This window comes from Myripristis murdjan, chromosome 18 (genome assembly GCF_902150065.1).
Source record: "Myripristis murdjan chromosome 18, fMyrMur1.1, whole genome shotgun sequence".
Lineage (NCBI taxonomy): Eukaryota > Metazoa > Chordata > Actinopteri > Holocentriformes > Holocentridae > Myripristis > Myripristis murdjan.
Window position 1 is genome coordinate 19,692,337 of NC_043997.1, and position 22,751 is coordinate 19,715,087.

The window sequence follows — 22,751 nt, forward strand, 5'->3', positions numbered from 1 at the left end:
ATAGTGAGGCTACTGTGCACATATTTCTTTTTAAACCAATAAACGAAAAAAGGTTAAATACAACTTTTCATGTGTGAGGCCTTTACTTCAACAAGTGTGTGCTGGAGAGGTGAGAGGAAGTGTGCCGCTGAGGAAAGTCATGTGTGGAGCTCTGTCTCCCTCTACTGGTCGAGAAAAGGTACTGCATCAACATCACTTGCATCATTTTCTAAGCAATTCCTCTTCAGGGTGGAGCAGCAATGGATCTAGTGTAACAAGCGAGCAAAAAGTGGCACTATGTGACATTTTTCTATTTATAGGGCGTTTACATATTAATTTAAAATATTGTACAGGTAAAACATAGTTAAAAGTGATAGTATAATGACTCGGGTTACACATTAAAAATGTTACACTGATCTTCACAATCTTGACATCAGCAATTTGTTTAATACTTTGGCTCTATATTTTCAGGTTATGAAGTGACATTATGACTGAGGGAGTCAGGGACTATTAGAAATCTGCAACCCATAAATGAGGCCAGCCTCTTTGCGTCATTATATTATTATTATATTATTATTCTTGTATACTGCCAGGTTCTTTCCCTGTGTTTGCACTTAAACAAAACAGTAGCCTTGAGAGATGAGAGCTTATTTTTTTCATCCAACACAGATGAAAGAAACCTTAAAGCTGACAGTCAACCTCAGTTTCATAATGATGTTTCTTCCCATTCAAAGTGACACAACCTGTGGAGCTTACTCACTTGTCCCCTCACAAAATTAAAAATGGATGTATTTCATAAGGTCTTTTAAAGCTTTTTTTTTCTTATTTTCCATCGCCATAAAGTCCCCACATCCAAAGACAATGTTTTATAATGTTTTTGATGTTTTATGAAGCCCGACTTTTGGGTCCAGTGTTGACCTGGGTTTATTAATTTGGTCCTGAGCAACTAAACCTAAAGATGATCCTGGTATTAAAAACTACATTCCATCTGGTCTGATGTAAATGAGGTTTTTAAGTCGCTAAATTCCAGTCAACCATTAATAACCAGTGATGGACAGGTGCATAGTGGATACAGCACATATATTTCACGAGTTCTACATAAAAACAGTGCCATTTGTGTTCCCAGTGCCACGGCCACTGAATGATTTCCTTGGAGTTACCTGACAGATCGAAATAGATGGAATGAGCTTACATCTCTCCTGCTGTTTCCCTAACTGTCTAATCTGCTGGGATTATCTGACCGTAGCTGGACCTTGAGACTGTGGCAGACATTCACTGAATAGAGAAAGAAAGAGAGACGGGAGGAGAAAGAGGAATAAGGACGGGAGAAAGAGGCAGGTAACAGGAAAAGAAAGGAAGGCACGTTGGTATTTAGGTATTTTGGAAGAACAGCTTCACTTCACTGATCCAGTTTTAACTTTGCTTGACCTGTAAGTCAACTTGATGTTTCCTCTTAGCTGCTATTTCCAGAATCTGCATCTTGACATCATTTTTTTTTTCATGCCTTGGGTACCTCTTGATATTCAGGGTTTATCTGGAAGGCCAAGGAAGAAGGAGAACAACCTGGAGAACATCGAGGACCATCTGAACCTTGAGTGTCCAAAGAGGATCACGAGGCTGGTGATAGTTCTGACTCTTGAGTTCATGGTAAGACTTTCTCACTCCAATGTGTGGCAGAGGGAGAGAGAAGCTGAAAAAGGGGAGAGAAGTGAACCGTTCACTGCGTTAAATCAGCGTTGGAGAATACAGCGAGACAGAGAGAGGCTAATATCGTGAGTGAGAGAGACAGAAAAAGAAGCGGAGGCACACTGCAGACCAAGTTAAGCCTTGATAAGCCTCTTTAAGCCACTTCTCACTCCACAGATCAAACACTCCGTTTTAAGCCCGCTGATCTGTGGTCAGCGTCTCACTGCTATCTATTGATTCAGATTAAGTCGAACTGCTTTACTGGCACGAGTGCACGTTTGCTGCCAAAGCAGACGGCGAAGAGGCAGACAATAAAGCAACAAAACATGCTCAGAGAAGAGAATATTGTCATCAGGGCAGCAAAGTCATTGTGGACTGAAAACTATTTTGAAAATCCCTTCTTAATGTGTTTCTTTCCCAAGCAATTCTATCTTATATAATCTCTCTGGTGACAGAAATGCATTACCATAGGTTGCTGGTAATTTTGGTTATGGACATGATAATTTAAGTTTATATTCTACTGTTGCACTCATATTGAATTAGATGCGGATCAGAGCTTTGGCTAAATCCCTAAATTGTACTGTAAAAGATCAATTAACAGTTCCTCACTCTTTACACGGTATGCTTCCTTTATATGCTTCTCTCCCTAAATTGTGTAGAGATGAATGCCGGGGTCTAGATTTTAACTCGCTATCCACTTTGTTCCGGTTAAGATCAGGGTTATGCTGATACTAAGTTAAATATTAACATTAGACTGTGCAAATATACTGTTACCTTAAGCCAGGGGTGTCAAACTCGTGCCATGGAGGGCCAAGAGGCTGCAGGTTTTCATTCCAACCAACAACTCCACCAGGTGATTTCACTGATCACCCTACCTCGAAACAGAGAGGCGGGACTAATCAGTGAAATCACCTGGTGGAGTTGTTGGTTGGAATGAAAACCTGCAGCCTCTTGGCCCTCCATGGCACGAGTTTGACACCCCTGCCTTAAGCTGAACACAGGGCATGAATAATAACTGCAAATTTAAATGAAATAGATGGGGCGGCAGTGTATGAGGGGTGGAAGTGACAGAAATGAACTGCTAGTTGTAAACAATTAATGTCTGTTGGGTATTGTGAATCATCAAGCTACAAGTTCATCAAATCAGCTGACTGACTTTATTGACTTATCGCTATTTTTCAACTCATAAACATTTAATCACTTCCATTATTAGTTTGTAAGCATTTTTATCATCTCCATTTTTTACTCCATTACTCCCACACTTGAGGCCACTTTCCCTAAATGATAAATGACAGTTTTGTGTTGTGAATGATAAAATAGCCCTTTTCATCATATGACTGTTTTAATCCAACTGGCTTTAAATGAATCAGATTATTTGATAAATTGTCGCTATTTTTCAAATCATGTGCATTTTCATCACCTGGCATTTTTACCAGTTTTAGTTTCTTCCACCCCTCATAGACAGTGGAGAAAAACCTTCAACTGGACTGCTGTGTTGTCATATATCCTTCCTGCTGATGTGTCCTTGAGAAAGACACTGAGTTTTTACCAGCCTCAGGGCAGCCTGACCGATGACCTTTGACCTCTGACCTCCAAAAGGGCCTCAGGCAAAAGGTCAGAAATCTCTCCAATAGTGGTGAAGTTAGAGATCTCTCTCTCTCCAGGCGTTGTCTCAGGACCAGTGTGAGTCGGTGGTGGTGAGCGTGGAGTCTCTGCTGAGCGACGCCAAGCGCATGCAGCTGCAGTGCCGCGAGCGCAGCGAGCACCTCTCCCTGGCCACCACGCAGCTGCGCGTGGAGTCTGCGGCCCTGCGCGAGCAGTGCGAGACCGCCCAGCTCGACATGGCCCAGATCCACCGGCAGCTGAAGGAGCTGATGGACACCAAAGCCGCGTTTGAGGCCCGGGAGAGGCAGGCGCGCAAACTCAGCAAGCACCTGTGAAGGATGAAGAGGAAGAGGAGGAGGGAGCGACAGGACAGAGCAGGCAGCATCGCTCAGCCCTCACTTGCCACAGCTGCCGCCTCGGCCCTCCTGTTTTCAGCCTTACAGGGGCCATTTTGAAACAGTGGACTTTTTTTTTTTCTTGTACAGTAGAAAAGAGGGAAGTGAGGCTGAAGAGGAGGAGGGGCAGGAGGAGATAGAGGTGATGTGGAGGGAGAGGGAGAGGAAGTTACTGCCACACTCATATCATATGGTAGACCTATTTTCTATAAGTAGCGTCTTCTGACTTGTAAAGAGCATACACACCAGTATCCCAACTTGTTATTGCAGCTGAGAGTCTCATATTTTTCCTGAAAGCTCTGATATATCAGTGTCTCAAGGATGTAGCTAACCAAAACAGAAGTTTGGTGGCTGTTTAACACAACAGCCACCAAATTTAATACTATTTTATCATGTGTGTTTTACCAAACCACAAAGCAACTCTACCTATCATCAGACTGAGCATATCTTTTTATTAAAATAGTCTAATTGTCTTACCTTTTGGTATAGAATTAAAGAATTGTAAGGTTAACTTACTTGGCTGACAACTGTTGGGTTTCACCATTTCACCATTTAAGGTGAACACATGCACGGCATTTCCCACCTCCAAGTCCCATCCCATATAATGTGAATATGGCAAACCAGCCTCCAGCCTTAAAGCCTTGCTTCAAACTCCTCAAGACACAAGGCGGAGATAAGGTGATGAGGTGTGAAGAAGAGAGGAGGAAGAGATGAGAGAAACAGAAGGTAACAGAGGGGAGCTGTTGGAGGTGATGGAGGAAGAGGAGAGGGTGGAAGAGGAATATAAAGGATAAAAAGACAGGAGACAGGTGTGGCACTGCTCTGAGAGTCACTGATAAAAAAGGTGATGTAGTTCAACACATCACCGAGTGTAGTTTTGGATGATTTATTGAGTATTACTGTTCAGTAGGATCTCTTATTTGTGCTGCATGCTGATACATTGTTTAAGAACCCTGACAGGATGGGGTTGTATACAAGATGAAGAAAGGTGAGGAAGAAGAAGCATGTAATCTCATCACAAACAGCTCTGTCCTCCTCCTCTTCACTTTTGCTGCAATTTAAAACCTACATTCACAATTTCTTCCTCACTTGTGTTATTAAATAAACACTTTCCAAACACACTCCTTGGTGCTGTTGTTTGTCATTTGCATTTACATCAGGACGTCGCCTCTCACCATCCATGCCTACATCAGTGCAACACACTGTGCACAACTTTTCATTCATATGGTTTTATTATTATCTCTGCCAGGCAGCAGCATTATGCAGCATAAAGAAGGAAAAGCGAAATTTCAGGAGGATCTGGGGGATCTGAGGATCTGGAGAAATACAAAGGAACAGACACAGACAAAGAAACAAGAGATTAACATTTCAGACATTTGAAAAAATGCACATGAACACAATAAATCAAATTCAAATTACTCTTGATGTCCACACGTAAAGCAAAAGGATTTCAACTCTTATTTTGAAACACATACTAAATAAAGATATGGACATCAGGAATAACTAACAATAACTAAATCAAGAGTAAAATGCCAAAAAAACAAAACAAAACAAAAAAAAAACTGTTCATATAGTAGACCTATAGATGACTGTCTTCCATCCAGTCCTTGGACACTCTTTTAGACTATATGAAAAAATCAAAACTACAGCAGCAACTAAACTATGGCTACAACCAAAATATCACTACACAGCAGACTAATGAGTACCGACACGCTGCTGATCCATGTGGTACAAGTGAGCCATGAAGTTTACTGCGTGTTTTCATCAGACAGAAATTTGGCTGCTTTTTAGTTGCAATGAGCTTTTCCTCTTCAGGGTCACTCATGAGACAGGAAAATAGATGGCATGCAATATGACTACTGAAAAAAAATAATAAAATAAAATAAAATAAAATAAAATAGTATACCAGAGACACTTAGACTGTGCAGCCTTCAGGTCTCAGATTGTAATGTAACAGACTGGCCTCTGCTGAATATTAGAGCTGAAATTACGATTAAAACCACACAAGCATGATAGACTAAAACTTCTTAATTGTTGCACCGCAGAGCATTCCTACAGTTACTGAACGCACCACGAGGCTCCAGCCCTGTTCCCATGGAAACCACCATACGCTCATGCGCCCTAACTTCCAAAATGGCTGCTTCCTAGCTTCTGCAACGGCGAACACCCGAAAACTAGCCGAAAACCTGCTAAAAAAGGAAATAAAACTGGATTATTAATCGACGGGGATGTTGAGACGTTTCGTGCCATGCTCCAGCCTCACCGGGAGGAGCGAGTGAGAGAGGAAACACGGAGTTTTCCGGCGGTGAGTGGCGCCTGTCACCCAGCTCCACTGACAACACAGCCATAAACAATAGCTAGGCCTCCGTCAGGATTAGGGACGCCCTCTCTGCTCTCGTTTCCTTTTATATGTAATTTTTTTTCTCTCCACAAGCAGCTAACTGTCTTTTCTCTGAGACAGTCAGTTTAGTGCCAGGCGTGGTAATGTCTGTATTAGTGGTGCACGGTACAGCTGTAATGTACATATTTTCCACAGTCGCCACTTTGACATGAAAAAGCGGTTTGAAACAGGTGTTACTAATGACATTAATGAAGCTGCCATTCCTCTCAGGTGTGACAGAGCCAGAGTCCCGCTCCTGTTCACTCTGCTTCACTTACATGGATCATAACTTTAATTAATGTCATTTTAATGTCATGGTTTAAACCTGCTGATGTCTGAATGGCTGCTGTGAGAAAGCTCTGTTGAACTGAGGAAAGGTAATGGAGTTGGTTTGCCTTGATTGTTATGAAGGTGCCACATTGTTATGAAGGTGTTAAGATACTGTATGACCGTCTGATGTCATGTTTTTACTTACTTCATTTGAGCCCAATTCTACAGTGACAGTAGAAAGTGTGGTATTAATAAAAGGAATCCAGTTCACCCATGGGTTAAGCCTAGCTGTTTTCTGTCTTGTTCTTTCATATGGGAGAGATTTTCCTCTGTTGGCTTTATGTCACCTTCCATATTGGCAGACAAACATAGGATTATTTGTGAGACCTGCCAGGGTGCAGTGTTAAATTTGACATAATCAAAACAAACAAGGAGTGCTTTCGGTGAAATTTCCAGTAAAGTTTCACCCATCAGGATATGTTGCAAATATAATCCACTGAGTTGTATCAAAGTATCTCAGCCAGTGTTACCCTAGACTTCCATATTGTATTATGATGTGAAATAATTTAAGAGCCTTCTTGGTATCTGGATAGTTATTAAATGTGTATATACACACATCCTAAATTCTCCTGTCAAGTCAGTTTCCTTTTGTTGCCATACAGTCAAACCATATTTTTCAGCTGAACCAGTTTACATGAATAGCTTTATTAACGGCCCAATGATAATAAGGATGTTTTCTTCTGTCTGCAGTCGTCTTAACCTGAGCTCTCACCTTGGAGCGAGACTTCACACCGAAAGACGCTGGAGGTCCTCAGCTCAAGATGGAGTCTCCACAAGGCCAGTCAGTCGCCACGGCAACACCTCCACACATGTTAGCTGAAGTGAAGGATGAACCTCTGGACCATGAGAGCATATGTGAGTTTCTTTTTGTCCTTCTTGTCTTTCTTACATTTATTTACACATTCCTGTTGTAATTACCTGTGACCAGAGCAGTTACTAGACTTATTGTGTTTTGCCTTTGACAGTTTTACATTTCAGGTAAACACGCTTTAATGTACTGACAAAGTTATATATCAATACTGGGGTCTCATCTCAGTCTCAATCAGAGGTCGCTTGTCATGTAAAGGAAATAAAAGGAATTGTTGATTTTATACGGCAAAGTAAACCTTCTTACCATGAATGCTGTTTTTCTACAATGTGAACTTTTGATGTTGCAGATTCCACCAAAGATATTTCTGTTATAGTGAAGGAGGAAGATGGAGACCACGGAGACATCTGTAAGTCTATAGTTGGATAGATAGTGTTCATTTGTTGTGTTGCCTTTATGGAAGACATATAAACTAAACTCCTTCACTGTAACTGCTGTTTTGCAATATTAACTTTCAACTTTGCAGATTCCACCAAAGATATTTCTATTTTAGTGAAGGAGGAAGATGGAGACTCTGGAGACCTCTGTAAGTCCAAAGATACATTGATAGATATTATTAGTTGTCTTGCCTTTATGGACCACATGTAAACAAACAAATAAAAAAATATGCAGCAAAACTTATTTCTGTTGCCACATTTTTTTCTCTCTCCATTTCTGTCACTGCTGTTTGACCAAAGCCGACCATCAAGCCTCTCTGGACCCATCCAGCGACGTCTCTCCTGATGCTGAAGAGGAACTGGAGGACCAGCAGGACGTCTGTAAGTTACTTTCTGTTTCCACATTTCTCTTCCACTTCTGCTTTCACTCTTTCACATCACAGCAAACGCTGCCTTCCCCTGACACACCGAAATCTGCCTCAGAGAAACCCAGTAACCCTGTAAGTATGACAATCAGGTGAGAAGGTTGTGCAGTGTGGTATGTAACGTCAGGACATTTGATCCTCTGCTGAGCTCCACAGTCTTTATTGTGTGTTATTATAGTTGCCTGTTTGTTTCATTCATATATTTCTTTTTTAATCAGTGCATTTGTATGGTTTGATTTTATGGAACTAGTACTATTTCTGTGATGCACTTATGTGGATGTATCATATCAATTAATATTTTTCTGCAAAGGCAGAGGAAACATTGCCTGAATGCGGTACAGGCTTCATGTAATACTCTGTTTCCAGGTTCACCGCTGGACATTTCTATTGTGGTGAAGGAGGAACCCCAAGAGCAGCAGGAAATCTGTAAGTTGCATCCTCTCCACTGTAGCCAATGCATGCCTCAGTCTCAAAGTTATAAAACTTCAGCATATTTGCCTCTAACAGCAGTTTACACCTCAAACAATTGTTCTGTTGTGGTTCAGAGTTTACACTAAACACACTGATGCCTCTTTTAATCCTCTAACTGAACCTTGTTGCTGTCATTTTTCATCAAATGACAATCTGGAAAAAAAAGATTATTTAAGTTTGTTTTTCAGAAGTGTAATTATTTGACATTTGGATGATCAAAGGGATTTAATTTGAGTATTTTACTGCTGTCATAATAAAAACTCACAATAAATGATCAAATAATATTATATAATTTTACAAAGTACTGTATTGTATGATATGATCAGCTGTGAAGTCATAATCTCTTGGTCCAATGATTTAGTGGTAAATGATTAAAGCTACGTTAAGTAGAATTATTATTACGTTAAGGAATTTTTTTTTCTGAGTGAAATGACCAATTTCAATGTGGGAATTGCTACTGTAGGTCTGTTTCCATCATACAAGTTATAGCCGGCCTGTTGTTATTTCCTGCTTAATGCCTTCTAAATTTCTATATCGGCCTGAAGACTAGCTCCTCCTCTTCCTTCTGTCTCACCCTCCACTATAAAAGCCTCTGCACGCAGCTACAACACGTCTGCAATGGCAGAGACACAGACTCAAGTCTGTGGTGACAAAAGACAGCTTGAGGAAAAAAAAGATTAAATATTGTCAAAAAAGATTTCAGACCACAAAAAAGATCAAACCCCAGGCCTTTAAAAAAGTGGCGTGAACTGAAATTGGAAAAAGACATCGCCTTGTTTCTTCTGTGTGTGTGAGTTAAGCTATATTCTCATAAACTATTTGAAATCAAGAGTGGACAGAGAAGGAGGGAGAGATGAGTGGCTTTGTGTATTTGAGATAAACAGAGTTTGTGCTCAGCACAATCTAGTGCTCAACAAATTGCTTAGAGCAGCTTAATGATCCTAATGTCTGTCTTTATTATCCTTCCCCATCCCCTTTCATTTTCTCTTTTCTCATGCCACAGGTTCACTTAAGTGACCTGTGCTCTTTTTCTAAGTTTTGTTGGATGGTCTCACTGTACTCTGATAGAATTTATTTTAACTTGATTTCTTTTCTCTCAGTTCACCTCATCCATCTCTCTGTTCTTCTGTTGTTGATTTTGTTTGAGAAATACTGCCCATCACTGATTATTAGAGGGCTCTCTAATGTTAAGTCTTTCTTTCTTATTCCCTCCATAGGTACTCCTCCTCAGAACATATCAACAAAAAAACAGCGGCCTGCTCAAACTGTGGAGAAACCATACCGGTGTGAGCAGTGCGGCAAGAGTTTCAGCCAAGCCCAGCACCTGACAACCCACCAACACGTCCACACTGGGGAGAAACCTTTTCACTGTAACCAGTGTGGCAAGAGTTTCACCACTGAGTTCTACTTCAGAGCGCACCGGCGGGTCCACACTGGGGAGACACCCTTCCAATGTGCTTTCTGCAGGAAGAGCTTCCCGACTGATGGCAGCCTGCGGGTGCATCAGCGTGTTCACACGGGTGAGAAACCATTTCCCTGCAATGTTTGTCTCAAGAGCTTCACCACAGAGGGAAGCCTCAAAGTGCACCAACGAATCCACACAGGAGAGAAACCCTACCACTGTAGTCACTGTGAGAAGAGCTTCAACCAGCTGTCTCACCTGCAGCGTCACCAGCTCTCTCACACAGGAGAGAAACCATATCAATGCAACTTGTGTGAGAAAAGCTTCCGGCAGTCGGAGCACCTGGTGCAGCACCAGCAGACTCACTCTAAAGAGAAACCCCATCAGTGCAGCCAGTGCGGCAAGTGCTTCCACAGAGCTGACTACCTTGCCAGACATAGACGTATCCATACAGGGGAGAGCCGCTACATATGTGGGCAATGTGGCCGAGGCTTTGGTCATTCAGGGGATTTTAAGAAACATCAGCGTGTGCACACAGGTGAGAAGCCATTTGATTGTGACCAGTGTGGCGAAAGCTTTTCCAGGAGACAGGATCTAAAAAGACACCACCGTGTCCACACTGGGGAAAAACCGTACAAGTGTGGTGAGTGTGGGGTGTGTTTCTCCACCTCAAGAAGCTTGACCAGACACAAGTACACCCACACAGCAGAGAGGCCTTACAACTGTGAGCAGTGTGGGAGGGGATTTGTTGCAGCAGACCTTCTAAAATCACATCAGTGTGCTTACATAGGGGACAAGCCTTATCATTGTGAGCAGTGTGATAAACGCTTTGTGACCTGCGAATACCTAGAAATGCATCGGTGCAGTGACACAGAAGAGAGGCCCTACTCCTGTGACCAGTGTGAAAAAACCTTCATGAAAGAAGGAAATCTGAGGATGCATCAGCGTACCCACAGAGAGGAAAATTCTCTTTTTTGTGACCAGTGTGGAGAGTGTTTCAGCCAGTCAGGACACTTGAAGTCACATCACTGCAGTCATAATAGGGGAGAGAAAGTTTTACACTGTAACCAGTGTGGGAGTAGTTTCACCCAGGCAACAGAGCTGAAGTCCCATCAGTGTGTTCCCACGGCAGAAAAACCTTACCGATGTGACGAGTGCGGCAAAAGCTACACCCGGTCCACTGAACTGAAAACGCACCGACGTGTGCACACTGGGGAGAAACCATTTCGCTGTGAGTTTTGCTGGAAGAGCTTTGCCAAGAAGGGCTGCCTCAGGATGCACCAGCGGATCCACACAGGGGAGAAACCGTACCACTGCGACCAGTGCGGGAGGCGCTTCAGCCAGTCAGGGATGCTGAAGACACACCACCGCACACACACCGGGGAGAAACCGTACCACTGTCCAGTGTGCCGCAAGAGTTTCAGCTGGTCAGGAGGAGTGAAGAGACACAAGTGTTCTGCCCCAAATACAGACCAAGAACTCTAGACTCACACCTCACTTTAGTGGAGAAAAACATATTTTGTACCAAAATATTTTTTTTATGTGTACCATTTCCCCATTCGTTAAAACTGCACATTGTTTTTTTTTTTTTTTTTTTCCAGAACATTAGATGATACGTACTTACAAAGCTAAGTAAGAAAGCTTTAATTGTATTTTCAATCTGCTGATGCACAAAATGGCATATTGTCATCGCAGTGCCATCAAATTACAAATTAAATAGGATTCCTATTTCCTTTACTATTTAAATTAGAAGCTGCAGAATCTCACCGCTCATTCAGAACTGATGCAAATAAAGCCCAGCTATGCCATGTGTGTCATAAATGAAAGCAACGTTGAGTCTGATCATTAATAATCAAATTGCTTTTGAGAAAAAATATTATGGGTTATTTGACCATGCACTATCACAAACACATTTTCCAATATAACTGGAGCTCCTGGTAACCCAACTACTTTTGCTAGCTAAAGTGGATTTTAAAATGTGCCTGTGTTGCATCTTGATAGTTCTGTGCTTTAGAAAATGCACATGAATAACATACACACTGCATTTTATCTTTGACCTTCCAGAATATGATAACAATAACTTGAGCCAAGTTTTGATGATTTGAGAACAATATTCTGTTATTTTGTCCTTTTATTACATTGAGAAGTGAATGATATTTTACTCAAATTATCTTAACCATGTTATCTTAATCATATTGCTTGCAAGGAAGTAAGGTAAAATCAGCTGATTTTAAACACGATCATGTTAGTGTGCTGCAACGATGTACAAGCTGATTACAGTAACATCATTCATGTCAGCAGCACTGGATCCAGAGGGAGGGAGATGTGACGATAAAGCCTATGATACTTTGTAGCCTGAACATACAATGAACAATGTGATTAAAGTGCCAAATGTCAGGTTCAAAAGTAAAAGCCCAGAGACTCCGGCATGCACAGCCATTTTGTACATTTACATTTTAGCTTTACAAACCGTAGACCAGCAGAAACGGACCTGTAACCCATTTTGGGGACCAATCCATACTGCAGCAAACTGATGTAGCTCATGTTAGTGTTGAAATATGTACAGCCTTGTCTGTAATGACAATAGATTTTGCACATTTAATAGCAAAGTTAATGAAGTTAGTCAGTGTTTGTCTCGGCTGCTGGATAATTCACCAGTTAACAGACTTCAGATGCAGAGGCGCACTTTGTTGCATCAACAGAAGGCCAAATTATTGATTGTTAGAACCTGTCACACAAAGCCTACTGATGACCTGTGATGAGCTGCTGGAGAGGAGATAAACTGTATTATATTGCAGGGAAACTTGTGATTATGGAGCTTTTTAGATACTGGATGATGTGAGGATTTGTCTGACAGTGGGGTTCCTCATGTTTGACCGGTAGCCTGCCTGAGCTTGTGTGGTCATGTGCAGCAACAGGACACAAAGCAAAGTGTTAGATCATCACTCTTAACAGCATGTTTGTCTTAGGTAATAGCTGAGGAGATGTCTTGTTCTCATAAATATTTTATATGCCCCAAAATATCAAAATTATTCATTAACTTATATACCACTGAAAGACACATTTCCTACACTAGAAACAACTAAAGAGAAATGAATCCCTCTTAAGACGGATTTTATATGAACAACATTTCTGACTTGTCACCTCGACAAATCACACAAATGTGACATTTTATTTGCCAAAGATGTCTTTTTTTCATTATTATTATTCCCATTTTGGACACAGCTCTCTTAATGTTCCCTTCTTTAGCGCCCTATGTTCTCCCTTTTTGTCTGCTGTCCTGCTTTATTGACAGAGCCATCTCACATCACAGCACTTGTTCTTGCCTTCATCATTTATTCTGAATGTAAATGTACCAAGATATTATTAATAACATTCAGCTTATCATTATAAGCAGTTTTTCTTATATTAAATTAATATGTTGTGGTTAACATTTTTTTTTTTTATCTCATTTTATTTGCTGTCCTCTACTCCTGTCACTTAAGTTTTGAAAAATAAATATTTACCACAATGTGCTTGTTATGAATACTTATGAATACTATACTGTTACTTCCTATTTTTAGAACAGAAAGCAATGCTGCTATCTGTTCTAAAGTTATGAATCCAAATAAATACATAATTAATGCACAACTTAACAAAAGGGGAGGGCACCAACACTCTGGATTTACTTTGTGTACAAGAGAACACTTTCGAGGGATCCTTTTGACCGATAACAGTCAACATTTCTACATAAAGGTGTAAAAATGAGGTTTACTTTATTTGTTTTAGTTCAGACACCTTGGCAGGGGGAATACTCAAAAATCCAACCTGTGGAAGCTGGGCACCATCGATTGTGGTCAGGGACTGTGGCAGCTGAAGAGCAGCCGGCGGCTCTGACAGAGAGGAAAAGTCACCCTGACGAACACAGAGGTTGTGTTTCCTGTGCCGTGTTTAGCTCTTTGTTTGACATGACTGAGCTCACTGTTTTCTGGCAGAATTTGTTCTCTGCACTGCCAAGCGGGTCACATCATGTCCTGTGCTTTACTAATTAGTGTAGTGATAATTACATGTGCAATTTGCTGTCGTTATCGTTGGCACCACCTCAGTTGGTGTATGTCTCCAAAAACGCTTTCATCCATGATGATGGTGGCTCCATTCACAGCTCCAGCCTCTTTTCTCAAGTAATATTATTTCACTTAAAAATTCCTTTAAAGTATTTGTGGCTATCACTGTCATGTACATCAGAGTATGTGGGCACTAGTTAACTACTAGTTGAACTATGTTGAGCCCGGCTGAGTGTAACCCTGCTTCTATTTAGCAGCTGATAGCGGGCCTTTTTTATTATTTATCTCCCACTATTTCTATACCGGTCACTGTCACTATACCAGTTGTTAGAATTTTGCTAGTATTTAATTTTCTGTTTTACTTTTCTGTTTTAACTAGGCTCAACTCAATTATTACTTGTACTTACAGTTACTTTAATTTTCACTGATCCTAGTAATTTTTCTACTCTTAATAATTCATTAAGTGTTCGTTTTCATTAGTTTTCAGCATTCCTCACTAGTCAGTTTTTAAATGAGAGCCAGTGGTGTAGTGCAGCGTACACAGTAATAATAATAGAAATAATTACTAAACAGCAAAACAAACCAATGAAAATAATGACTACACTGAGTATAATCCCTCTGTGGGACATTTTGTTCCCTCTCCCCACCCACACTGAGTAACGCTGCACTAGACTGCACCTTGAACCCACACACTTCACTGCACAGAAAACATCACAGCAAAACACATCTTGCTTATAAATACAACTGACAATAAATTAAATTAAATATTAGTTTTGGCATTTTCCCCTATTTGACTGTTTACAAAGAGCGCTCAGGTTCCCAAGGAGAGTGGGTCACAAGTATGTGTGTGTGGTGTGTAAACGCACAATCACCAACAGTGGAGCGGAGTCTTATCACACACACACACACACACACACATACAGACCGCAAGCAGAAAAACAGACACATGTAAATCAAAGCTTGTGTCATAAAAGATTAAAAATTTAATCACCATAATAAATTGTTATATAAATACATGGTTGTAATATCAATTTGAACTTCTTTTAAATAGCCATAGAAAACAAACAAGCAGTGAGGGGGGGTGGGTTGCGGGGGCGACAGTGCACACGGGATGACATGGACAAAGCCTTCGCTGGGTTTCAGTCAACGAGACAAACTACATGATAAGTGGGATTGAGCTGGAGGTGTGTGTGTGTGTGTGTGTGTATGTGTGTGTTAAGTTTGGTTTGGCTGCCACTGGTCTTCAATGAAATCCTCCTGTCGTCACCGCTCTGAGAAAACAAGAGTGACATTAGAGACAAAGCCACTACAGTGTGTGTGTGTGTGTGTGTGTGTGTGTGTGTGTGTGTGTGTGTGTGTGTGTGTCCCAGTCAACAGACTTACTTTCAGCTTTCTTCTTTAGCGGTGTCAGTGCTGCTTTAGCCTGGAAAACAGTTACACAGTTACCAACAACCAGTTACAGACACACCTGACTTTTTTTTTTTCGTATTCTCTGCGTTTTATTTTGAAACTTCAGCCGGCCATCTCTCACCTTCTTTATCGCGGTCCAGTCCTCCAGGATGTCGATGTCTCTCAGCATGTAGACGATGAACGGCCCTGCGGGACAGAGAGAGCGGGGCCGAGCGTTAAGAGCGGTGAGGGGAGCTGGGAGGATGACGACCAGGCAGACGGAGCGACGGATTTTACCTGAAACCAGGGCAGCTTTCTTCTTCCTCTCCGTCCGAGCCAGCAGGTTCTTTCTCTTACACTTCTTGCTCTTCATCTCGTCACTCCACCACTCTGACAAGAGGAAAGAAACATAAACATGACACAGCATAAATCATCCTGTCAATCAACTTTAAGAGACTTGAGAAAAGACAACAACAATAACATCAATAATAATAATAATAATAATAATAATAGTAAACTTTATTTGTATAGCACTTTTGAAAACATAGTTACAAAGTGCTTTACATAACAAATTAAACTGATACACACCATCAAGATAGGAGCAGTGGAAATTAGAAACATAAAAATTAAACATAATAAAATGTGGAATATAGGACCTGGTAAAACAAAGTGTGCAATAAATGCAGTTATAAAAAAAAGTAAGTCGTACAATAAATTCAGTCAAAATATTAGCTATAAGAGATAAGAAGCTAGAAACAGATTAGAAACAGATAAGATAAGAAACAGCCTTGCTATAAAAAGCTATCTTGTAAAGGTGAGTTTTGAGGAGTGTTTTAAAAGAAGACACAGCGTGTGCTGCAGAGGTCAATGTATTTTTTCTGGACATTTTGATTTATAGCAAACGAGAGCAGAGCCTTCATTTTAAAAGTGAGGGAGGACAAAATGTTCAGGACTAAGACTTTTTTTTAACCTAAAAATAAATCAACAGGTTTCTGTCACTGTTCTTGTGTGTGCATGTTTCATTTTCTGGAGGTTTTTTTTTTTATTTATTTTAATCTCCACTAGGGGGCAGCCTGGAGGCATCATGTGTTAAACCGTGTGTATGTGTCCGTAGCGAGCCTCATATTTTTTGTGCTCAGTTATGGCTGGAAGATGATTCAACGAGTTTGTTGTAATTTTGTGGCAATTTTCTAGTACATTTTTTTTAAATTTAAAATATACTATATCTAAACAGTTTTCTTGGAATTTTGTTTTTCTTTTTGCTAATTTTCAAGTAAACTATTTTTAGTGGTTAATGCCTGAAGGGATGAACCCCTAAAATATTTTTTGTGCTGGTTTATAATTTTTCTTCTTCTTCCTCTTCTTGATATCTTATTTAGCTTTCAGGATATTGATCAGTCAGTTTCAAAGGGGCGGGGCTCAGCATGTATACAGATCAGAGTCAAACACAGTTGGGCCATCCACCATGAAACTTGAAAGATATTTTCATAAAAGCACCTGAAATATACCCTGAAAGTGGGGGCAATAAAAATGCGAGAAAAAAAAAAAAACAAAAAAAACATCAATTTGTCCTTAAAACACTGAACTTTTTGGTGGATATTTTTATTGAAGCTGCTGAAGCTCTCAAATTCTAACGGTTTGTGTTTGTTTGAACCCCCAAATCACCACTTGTGGCTATCGTCTGTCATTTATTTTGGTAAAATTTTTTTTTTTTTTTTTCCATTTTGCAAATTTTGGGGTCTTTTCTTGCTAATTTGCTCGTGGCCTTTTTAACCTATGCTTTTGAGAGAAACCATGTGGATTTGCTCATGTTTCAAACAGTGAAAGATGCAGTGATGAGGAGTGGTTAACTATTTAGTGACTGGAATAACAATAACAATTTGTACATGGAAAAAGCGCAGGAGACAGGTAACGGATATGTCCGCTGACTGAAAAATGTTTCCTACATGCAGGCCCACTGGAAAGGGCCAGTCGTTTGGTGGTTGTTAAAATAGGTTGTTAAAATAGCAAATATGTGAAATAAAATAAAAAGCTCAAGTTATCAAGAATCATTTTCAAGTTTACACAAGTGTGTCTAACTGTGTCTATAAAGCACATGCATGTATGTATCCATGAGTGTGTATGTGTGAGTGAGTGTGTGTGTGTGTACCTGAGGTGAGGTCTACACTCTGTCTGTCCTCCTCCAGTCTCCTTATCTTGTCCAGCAGTTCTGTCTTCATGGCATCAAATAGCAACGTCCGCTCGCTCTGTCTCACACACACACACACACACACACACACACACACACACACACACTTATACTGTTAAAATTTTGTTCAATGTTATTTGTGACTGAAGTCTCTCACTGTCTGTGTGTGTGTGTGTTTGTGTGTGTGTGTGTGTTACCTCCAAATGTTGCCGTGCTCCTTGCAGTTCACACTCATACTTGTGTTGGATCACCTTCAGACACAGCTCCTTGTACACTCCTGTGGAGGGGCGGAAAAGGAGCGAGACGTCACCGGTGTTATTTTAAGACTTTTGTGTCCTTAATTACTTTCTGGGCGAGCTGTGAGAACTGGAGAGAGAGACACATCATTTCATCCCATCCCGACCTTGAACATCCAAAACAAACTTCCGGATGCTGTGAAAACTGTCTGATGTGATTTGGAAATCACTGTAAGGTACCTGCAAGTTTCTGAAAGTCTAAAGACCTTTTTCATGTGAGCTGAATGATTTAAGAACCAAAAACCAAAACACAGAAAACTGTCAAAGCTGCTTACTAATGATTATATAGGGCCGTCAGTTTAGACAATTTATTTGAGGAACCCGTGTAAGGGAGCTGCCTGTACCCACCCCTGTTATACTGTTGCAATTTTAACTTCAGATCTTAACTTGCTATTTTAAACACTTGGCTGCTGCCTTTCCAGTGAATTCCACTGACTACAGATGTAGAATGAGGTTAAACTCCTCAATCACACACATCACAGTCATCAATAAGCTGTGAATGGATCAGAGGCTGCTGGGCACACATGACAGATGTAACAAATGTGTCCTGAGAAAGCTGTGTGTGTGTGTGTGTGTGTGTGTGTGTGTGTGTGTGTGTGTGTGTGTGTGTGTGTGTGTGTGTGTGTGTGCGAGTTACCGGCCACTTGTGTACGCAGCTGCATGTTGTTCTGTAGTGTGGCCAGAGGCTCTTTGTACTCGCCGGCCTTCCCTGTCAGCACCTCGTCCAGCTTCACTTTCACCTGGTTCAGACGCTCCCGAAACAACCTGCACACGCACGCACACACACACACACACACACACACACACACACACACACAGCCGAGTCACATATCGTTCACTCTCTTTTACTTTTCTTTTGTTGCTCTCATCCAGCGTCAATTCCCTTCTCAAAACAACCCATCATCTTCCATCCTTTATTTTTTTCCCTTGATTTCTGTCTTCTCTCTTTCCTTCTCTCTCTGTCTGTCTCTCTCTCTCGACAGCATGATACCACAGAACAAATGAAAAACTAATTTTAACCACAACGGGCATTTAGCGCAATGCAAGCAAGTGCTCAAAGTGATCATTTGGGAGCAGTGAAGGGATTCGGTTCTGCCCACAGGATTAAAGCTCTGTTTCATCCCTGAATATTGTTTTTTTTTTTTGTCAATAGTATCAGTTTCCAAAACAATGAAAAAAGATGGTCCAGGATATAAAATGTCATATTAATGGGTCTACTCAGGGCGAGGTTTTTGAAATCAAAGTAAGCGAGTGGTGAAAATATTATGCTGAAACAAAATATCATTCTGTCTGTTAATCTATGCATCTACCTGCCTACTAATGTGGGTCAAAAAATGTTATTTTTACCTCCTAAACATTGTGGTTGCAATTTAAATGGTGATACACATGGAAGCATTTTTATTTATATAATGTGTTTTCTACCTCTTAGAAAGACAAGTCAAAAACTGAGATGCTGGGGCTTCCAATTTTTGTTTTCAGTTCAAGTGCAGGCCTACTTTCTACTTGGTTTATTCTTACTTGTCTTTCAGCTCCTGAAACTGTTTCTCCAGGTCCAACATCTCATCGAGACATTCTCCTCTCCTCCTCTCACAGTCCTCATCGTCCATTTCTTCACAACGGATGAAGATGGGAGAGAGAGAGAGAGAGAGAGAGAGAGAGAGAGAGAGAGAGAGAGAGAGAGAGAGAGAGAGAGAGGTGAAATAAAAAAAAACTTCATTAGTATCTTCAGATTACAGATACATTCAGAAAACAGAACATAACTCAAGAGAAGCGACATTTAATTAAACTACCTCTGACAAACATAAAACCAAAAATCACAACCTGAACTCTCCTCTTCCTCCTCCTCCTCTTCCTCCTCTTCAGTCTCCTCCAGGTCACTGTCCCTCTCCTCCATGCTCTCCTCCATGGTCTCCTCCCCTCCTCCTCCTCCTTCTCTTCCCCCTCCTCCTCCTTCTCCTCCTGCCGCTGCTCCCCTCTCCCTCTCCTCCTCCACCTCTCCGTTGGCCTCAGGGAGTTCAGACTCTCCTTCCGCCTCCATCTCCTCCTCCGGCTCCCTCACAGAGGGCTGGGCGGGCATGGCTGGGGAGAACACACACACACACAAACACACACACACTGTATTGTCTACTATATTGAAGTTGCACAAAGTTAGGGTTACAAAATCAATAACAAAATGTAGAATTGATGAATACAGCTTCCTAAATAACGTAACATGGTACTGGGCTGAATCACTGACCAACAAATCAAGTTGGACTTTACAGAAAATCTTTATTATATTATATATTATTTAATTATATTCAGCCTAAAAAAAGGACAAAACATTAGCATTATGTACTACCACTTTTTCCACACCATGAAAATGTATCAGAGAAGCTGCTTAACCCACAGTTTGATGCAGTTCATATCACAACGGCAATATTGGAAAAAGAGGAAGAGGAAACTGTAATTTATCCATCTAATGTATTTAAGCATACACCACTGCTCACATACATGGTGTGGATCATACAGCATAGTAATGACTAATGGACTACAAGTGTTTATATGGCATATTAAGAGGCAGCAAGCTCTCCCCGTATTCAGATGTCTGTTTGGCTAATTTTGTGGGTTTACATGTTGTTACTGCACCACCCTGAGCTGATTTGCTGAGCGTGATAAATGGGAATTATTTTATGGATTAAGGGCAACTTCTGCTCATCTGTTCGGGCTAAACTTTTGTCAACCTGTTGCCACTATTACTTTATCAATTTTCAGCTTTGCTTTTTTTCACTGGGTGACTGTGTTTGTTGACGTCATTTTTAATTATCTTTATGACTAACTATGAGAGACTCAATTAAAAAAAATAAAATAAATAAAATTATGAAAAGAGACAAGAAGCAAAGATGACTGTGTCCTGACCGGGTAGAGGCTGAAGATACAATTAAAGATGGAATGGTAAAGAACAGAGTGGAACAGAGTACAGCAGAATAGAATAGACAAGGACTCAGTATTGAACAGAATGTAAGGGAACATGGTAAAAACAATGTAAAAGGATAGAGAACTCAATGGAACCGAACAGAATATACAAGAATGCATTAGAATAGATTAGAAATGGAAATAGATGTAGTGTGGAGTAACTATAAAATAGGCTAGGACAGAATAGGAAAGAACAGAACTACTACTGACTAACAATAAAAATAGAATAGAATAGGATAGAATAGAATAGAGTGAGTCTCGCACTGGCACGAGCCTCCACTGTAACAACAGCATGGCACCGGGACGGCGGCCAGTCACCGGACGCCACCGGGAAGACGGCGGGACCCCTCTGCTGACAGAGCGGGCTACCGTATGGCTCCCGTTCCCGCGTCAAGTTAGCCACAAGCACACAAAACCACACCGGAAGTCGTACAATTTTTCTTTACGATAAAAGCACAGTGGAAAATTGAAATATTTTTAGGTGAAGTACAAGTCGCAAATTTTAGTCGCGACAGGGATGTAGTAATGAATAAGTAAATATCCCTAATGCATATTCTTGATTTTTACCCCGGGTTGATTGTGCTACAAAACAGACTTTACAACGAATGTTGGTTAATGGGGCTTTTATTTTGGTGCACACACCGGAAGTTCCGCTTTCACGCCGGCTAACTTTACGCTCGCTTCAGTGATGTCACCGAGGAAAACGTTAAACGTTATGTGGCTCCGTGGCGGCATTTCGACCAAAATAAAGACGTGAATCGTGTCTGAAACATTTTACACGAATAATTAGTCCGACTGCGGCTGAAATTGGTCTCGTTGTGGTGTTTTCTCGTCGCTTGACAGGAAACACAGCGGGCTGACGACGCTGGTAGCGGCAAGTCAAGTGCAACACTGTAACAATTGAAACCACACAGAGAGGGAGTGACTGCCCATTTACACTGCCAGGCTTCACAAGTTACACTGTGTACATATTATGAATATGTCCCCTACACCTATTGAAGTGGAGCGGTTTGTTGTACTAGCAGCATTTAAATGTCAGTAAGCTCGTTGGGAAACACACGGGAGCAGGCTGCAAATGGACAATATCTTCCTGTGGACACACGGATTAACAACTATCCGTAGGTAGGCAGGGAATGAATGCTGCTTGTAAACAAATAACCGTCTGTTCGCTGGACTTGACAATTACTCGAATAGCCTACTCACCTCGACAAAGCGTCTACCTTTGCTCGGCTGTCGAAAGTAAAAGTACAGTTTGTTAGATTTCCATATTTAAAAAGTACTTCCTCTTCAGTTCAATCTTCAGTTCGACACTTTGCCGGACTCTACAGTCCCGCTCACACAGCCAATCAGCGCCGAGCGCTAATGCTGGGGTGACCAATAGGAGGAGCCGCACGAAACATGGCTTGTCCAGTGAAATTCCAAAAGCTGGTTTTGTAAGCCAATCATAATCCCGTTTGTTTCCGCCAGCCACCGGGATGCAGCCAATAAATAACCTGGACTGCCTGCAAAAAGCACGTATCTCCTTTACATTTCCCCCTGCCTGGTGTAAAATCTGCATTGTCGCACTTGATATTCCCTTATTACATTACACAATGCAGAGGACCAGCCATACACGCTGGATAATAATTATTACTGATAGCTGATTTTTGGAGATAGGAGGTATCAGCACGACAGGCACTGATGTAATGCAACCAGGAGGTACTGGTGTAAGCATCACTCTGCCCTAATGGATCATGGCTCCCTTCACTGTCCATTAAAAAGGACTGGACCTGCTTTACCCAGCATGCTGCTCGTTTGTACAAATACAACAATGAGGGATTTGAGGTTGTTTATCAAAAGGCTGCACGCCTCTTATACCTCAAATAGCCATCTCACACCCCGTGACGACATGAGATACCCACCGTATTAAAATGTTATATTTTTTATCTAGTCTTGTTTTACAGCCAACATGCAGTTGTAATACTA

At 41.1% G+C, this 22,751-nt stretch overlaps 2 protein-coding genes and 1 long non-coding RNA gene across 6 annotated transcripts; 1 reads left to right on the forward strand and 2 right to left on the reverse strand.

The window, feature by feature from the left end:
* Positions 1 to 83: 83 nt before the first annotated feature.
* On the reverse strand, positions 84 to 2,498 carry LOC115376561 (uncharacterized). The gene is made up of 3 exons (XR_003929818.1): positions 2,440 to 2,498; positions 1,493 to 1,669; positions 84 to 245 (listed from the first exon to the last, which is right to left on the reverse strand). It is a non-coding gene; the product is annotated as an uncharacterized LOC115376561 (long non-coding RNA).
* A 3,315-nt stretch (positions 2,499 to 5,813) lies between these two features.
* On the forward strand, positions 5,814 to 13,404 carry LOC115377076 (zinc finger protein 883-like). Of its 3 annotated transcripts, none has more exons than XM_030076947.1 (7): positions 5,814 to 5,970; positions 7,066 to 7,230; positions 7,533 to 7,592; positions 7,710 to 7,769; positions 7,921 to 8,001; positions 8,412 to 8,471; positions 9,734 to 13,404. In XM_030076947.1, exons 2-7 carry the CDS (start codon positions 7,137 to 7,139, stop codon positions 11,401 to 11,403), a joined length of 2,025 nt encoding a protein of 674 aa, XP_029932807.1. In that variant the 5' UTR covers positions 5,814 to 5,970; positions 7,066 to 7,136; the 3' UTR covers positions 11,404 to 13,404. The 3 variants fall into 3 exon arrangements, with proteins under 3 accessions (XP_029932807.1, XP_029932810.1, XP_029932809.1); XM_030076950.1 differs by having other exon boundaries at positions 7,737 to 7,769; XM_030076949.1 differs by lacking the exon at positions 5,814 to 5,970 and adding an exon at positions 6,286 to 6,422.
* A 1,517-nt stretch (positions 13,405 to 14,921) lies between these two features.
* Positions 14,922 to 22,141, reverse strand: brms1 (BRMS1 transcriptional repressor and anoikis regulator). Of its 2 annotated transcripts, XM_030076952.1 has the most exons (11): positions 21,990 to 22,138; positions 21,061 to 21,226; positions 19,656 to 19,913; positions 19,353 to 19,443; positions 18,472 to 18,599; positions 17,736 to 17,815; positions 17,500 to 17,596; positions 15,648 to 15,740; positions 15,493 to 15,557; positions 15,345 to 15,384; positions 14,922 to 15,232 (listed from the first exon to the last, which is right to left on the reverse strand). In XM_030076952.1, exons 3-11 carry the CDS (start codon positions 19,909 to 19,911, stop codon positions 15,225 to 15,227), a joined length of 858 nt encoding a protein of 285 aa, XP_029932812.1. In that variant the 5' UTR covers positions 19,912 to 19,913; positions 21,061 to 21,226; positions 21,990 to 22,138; the 3' UTR covers positions 14,922 to 15,224. The 2 variants fall into 2 exon arrangements, with proteins under 2 accessions (XP_029932812.1, XP_029932811.1); XM_030076951.1 differs by lacking the exon at positions 21,061 to 21,226 and having other exon boundaries at positions 21,990 to 22,141.
* Positions 22,142 to 22,751: the final 610 nt, after the last annotated feature.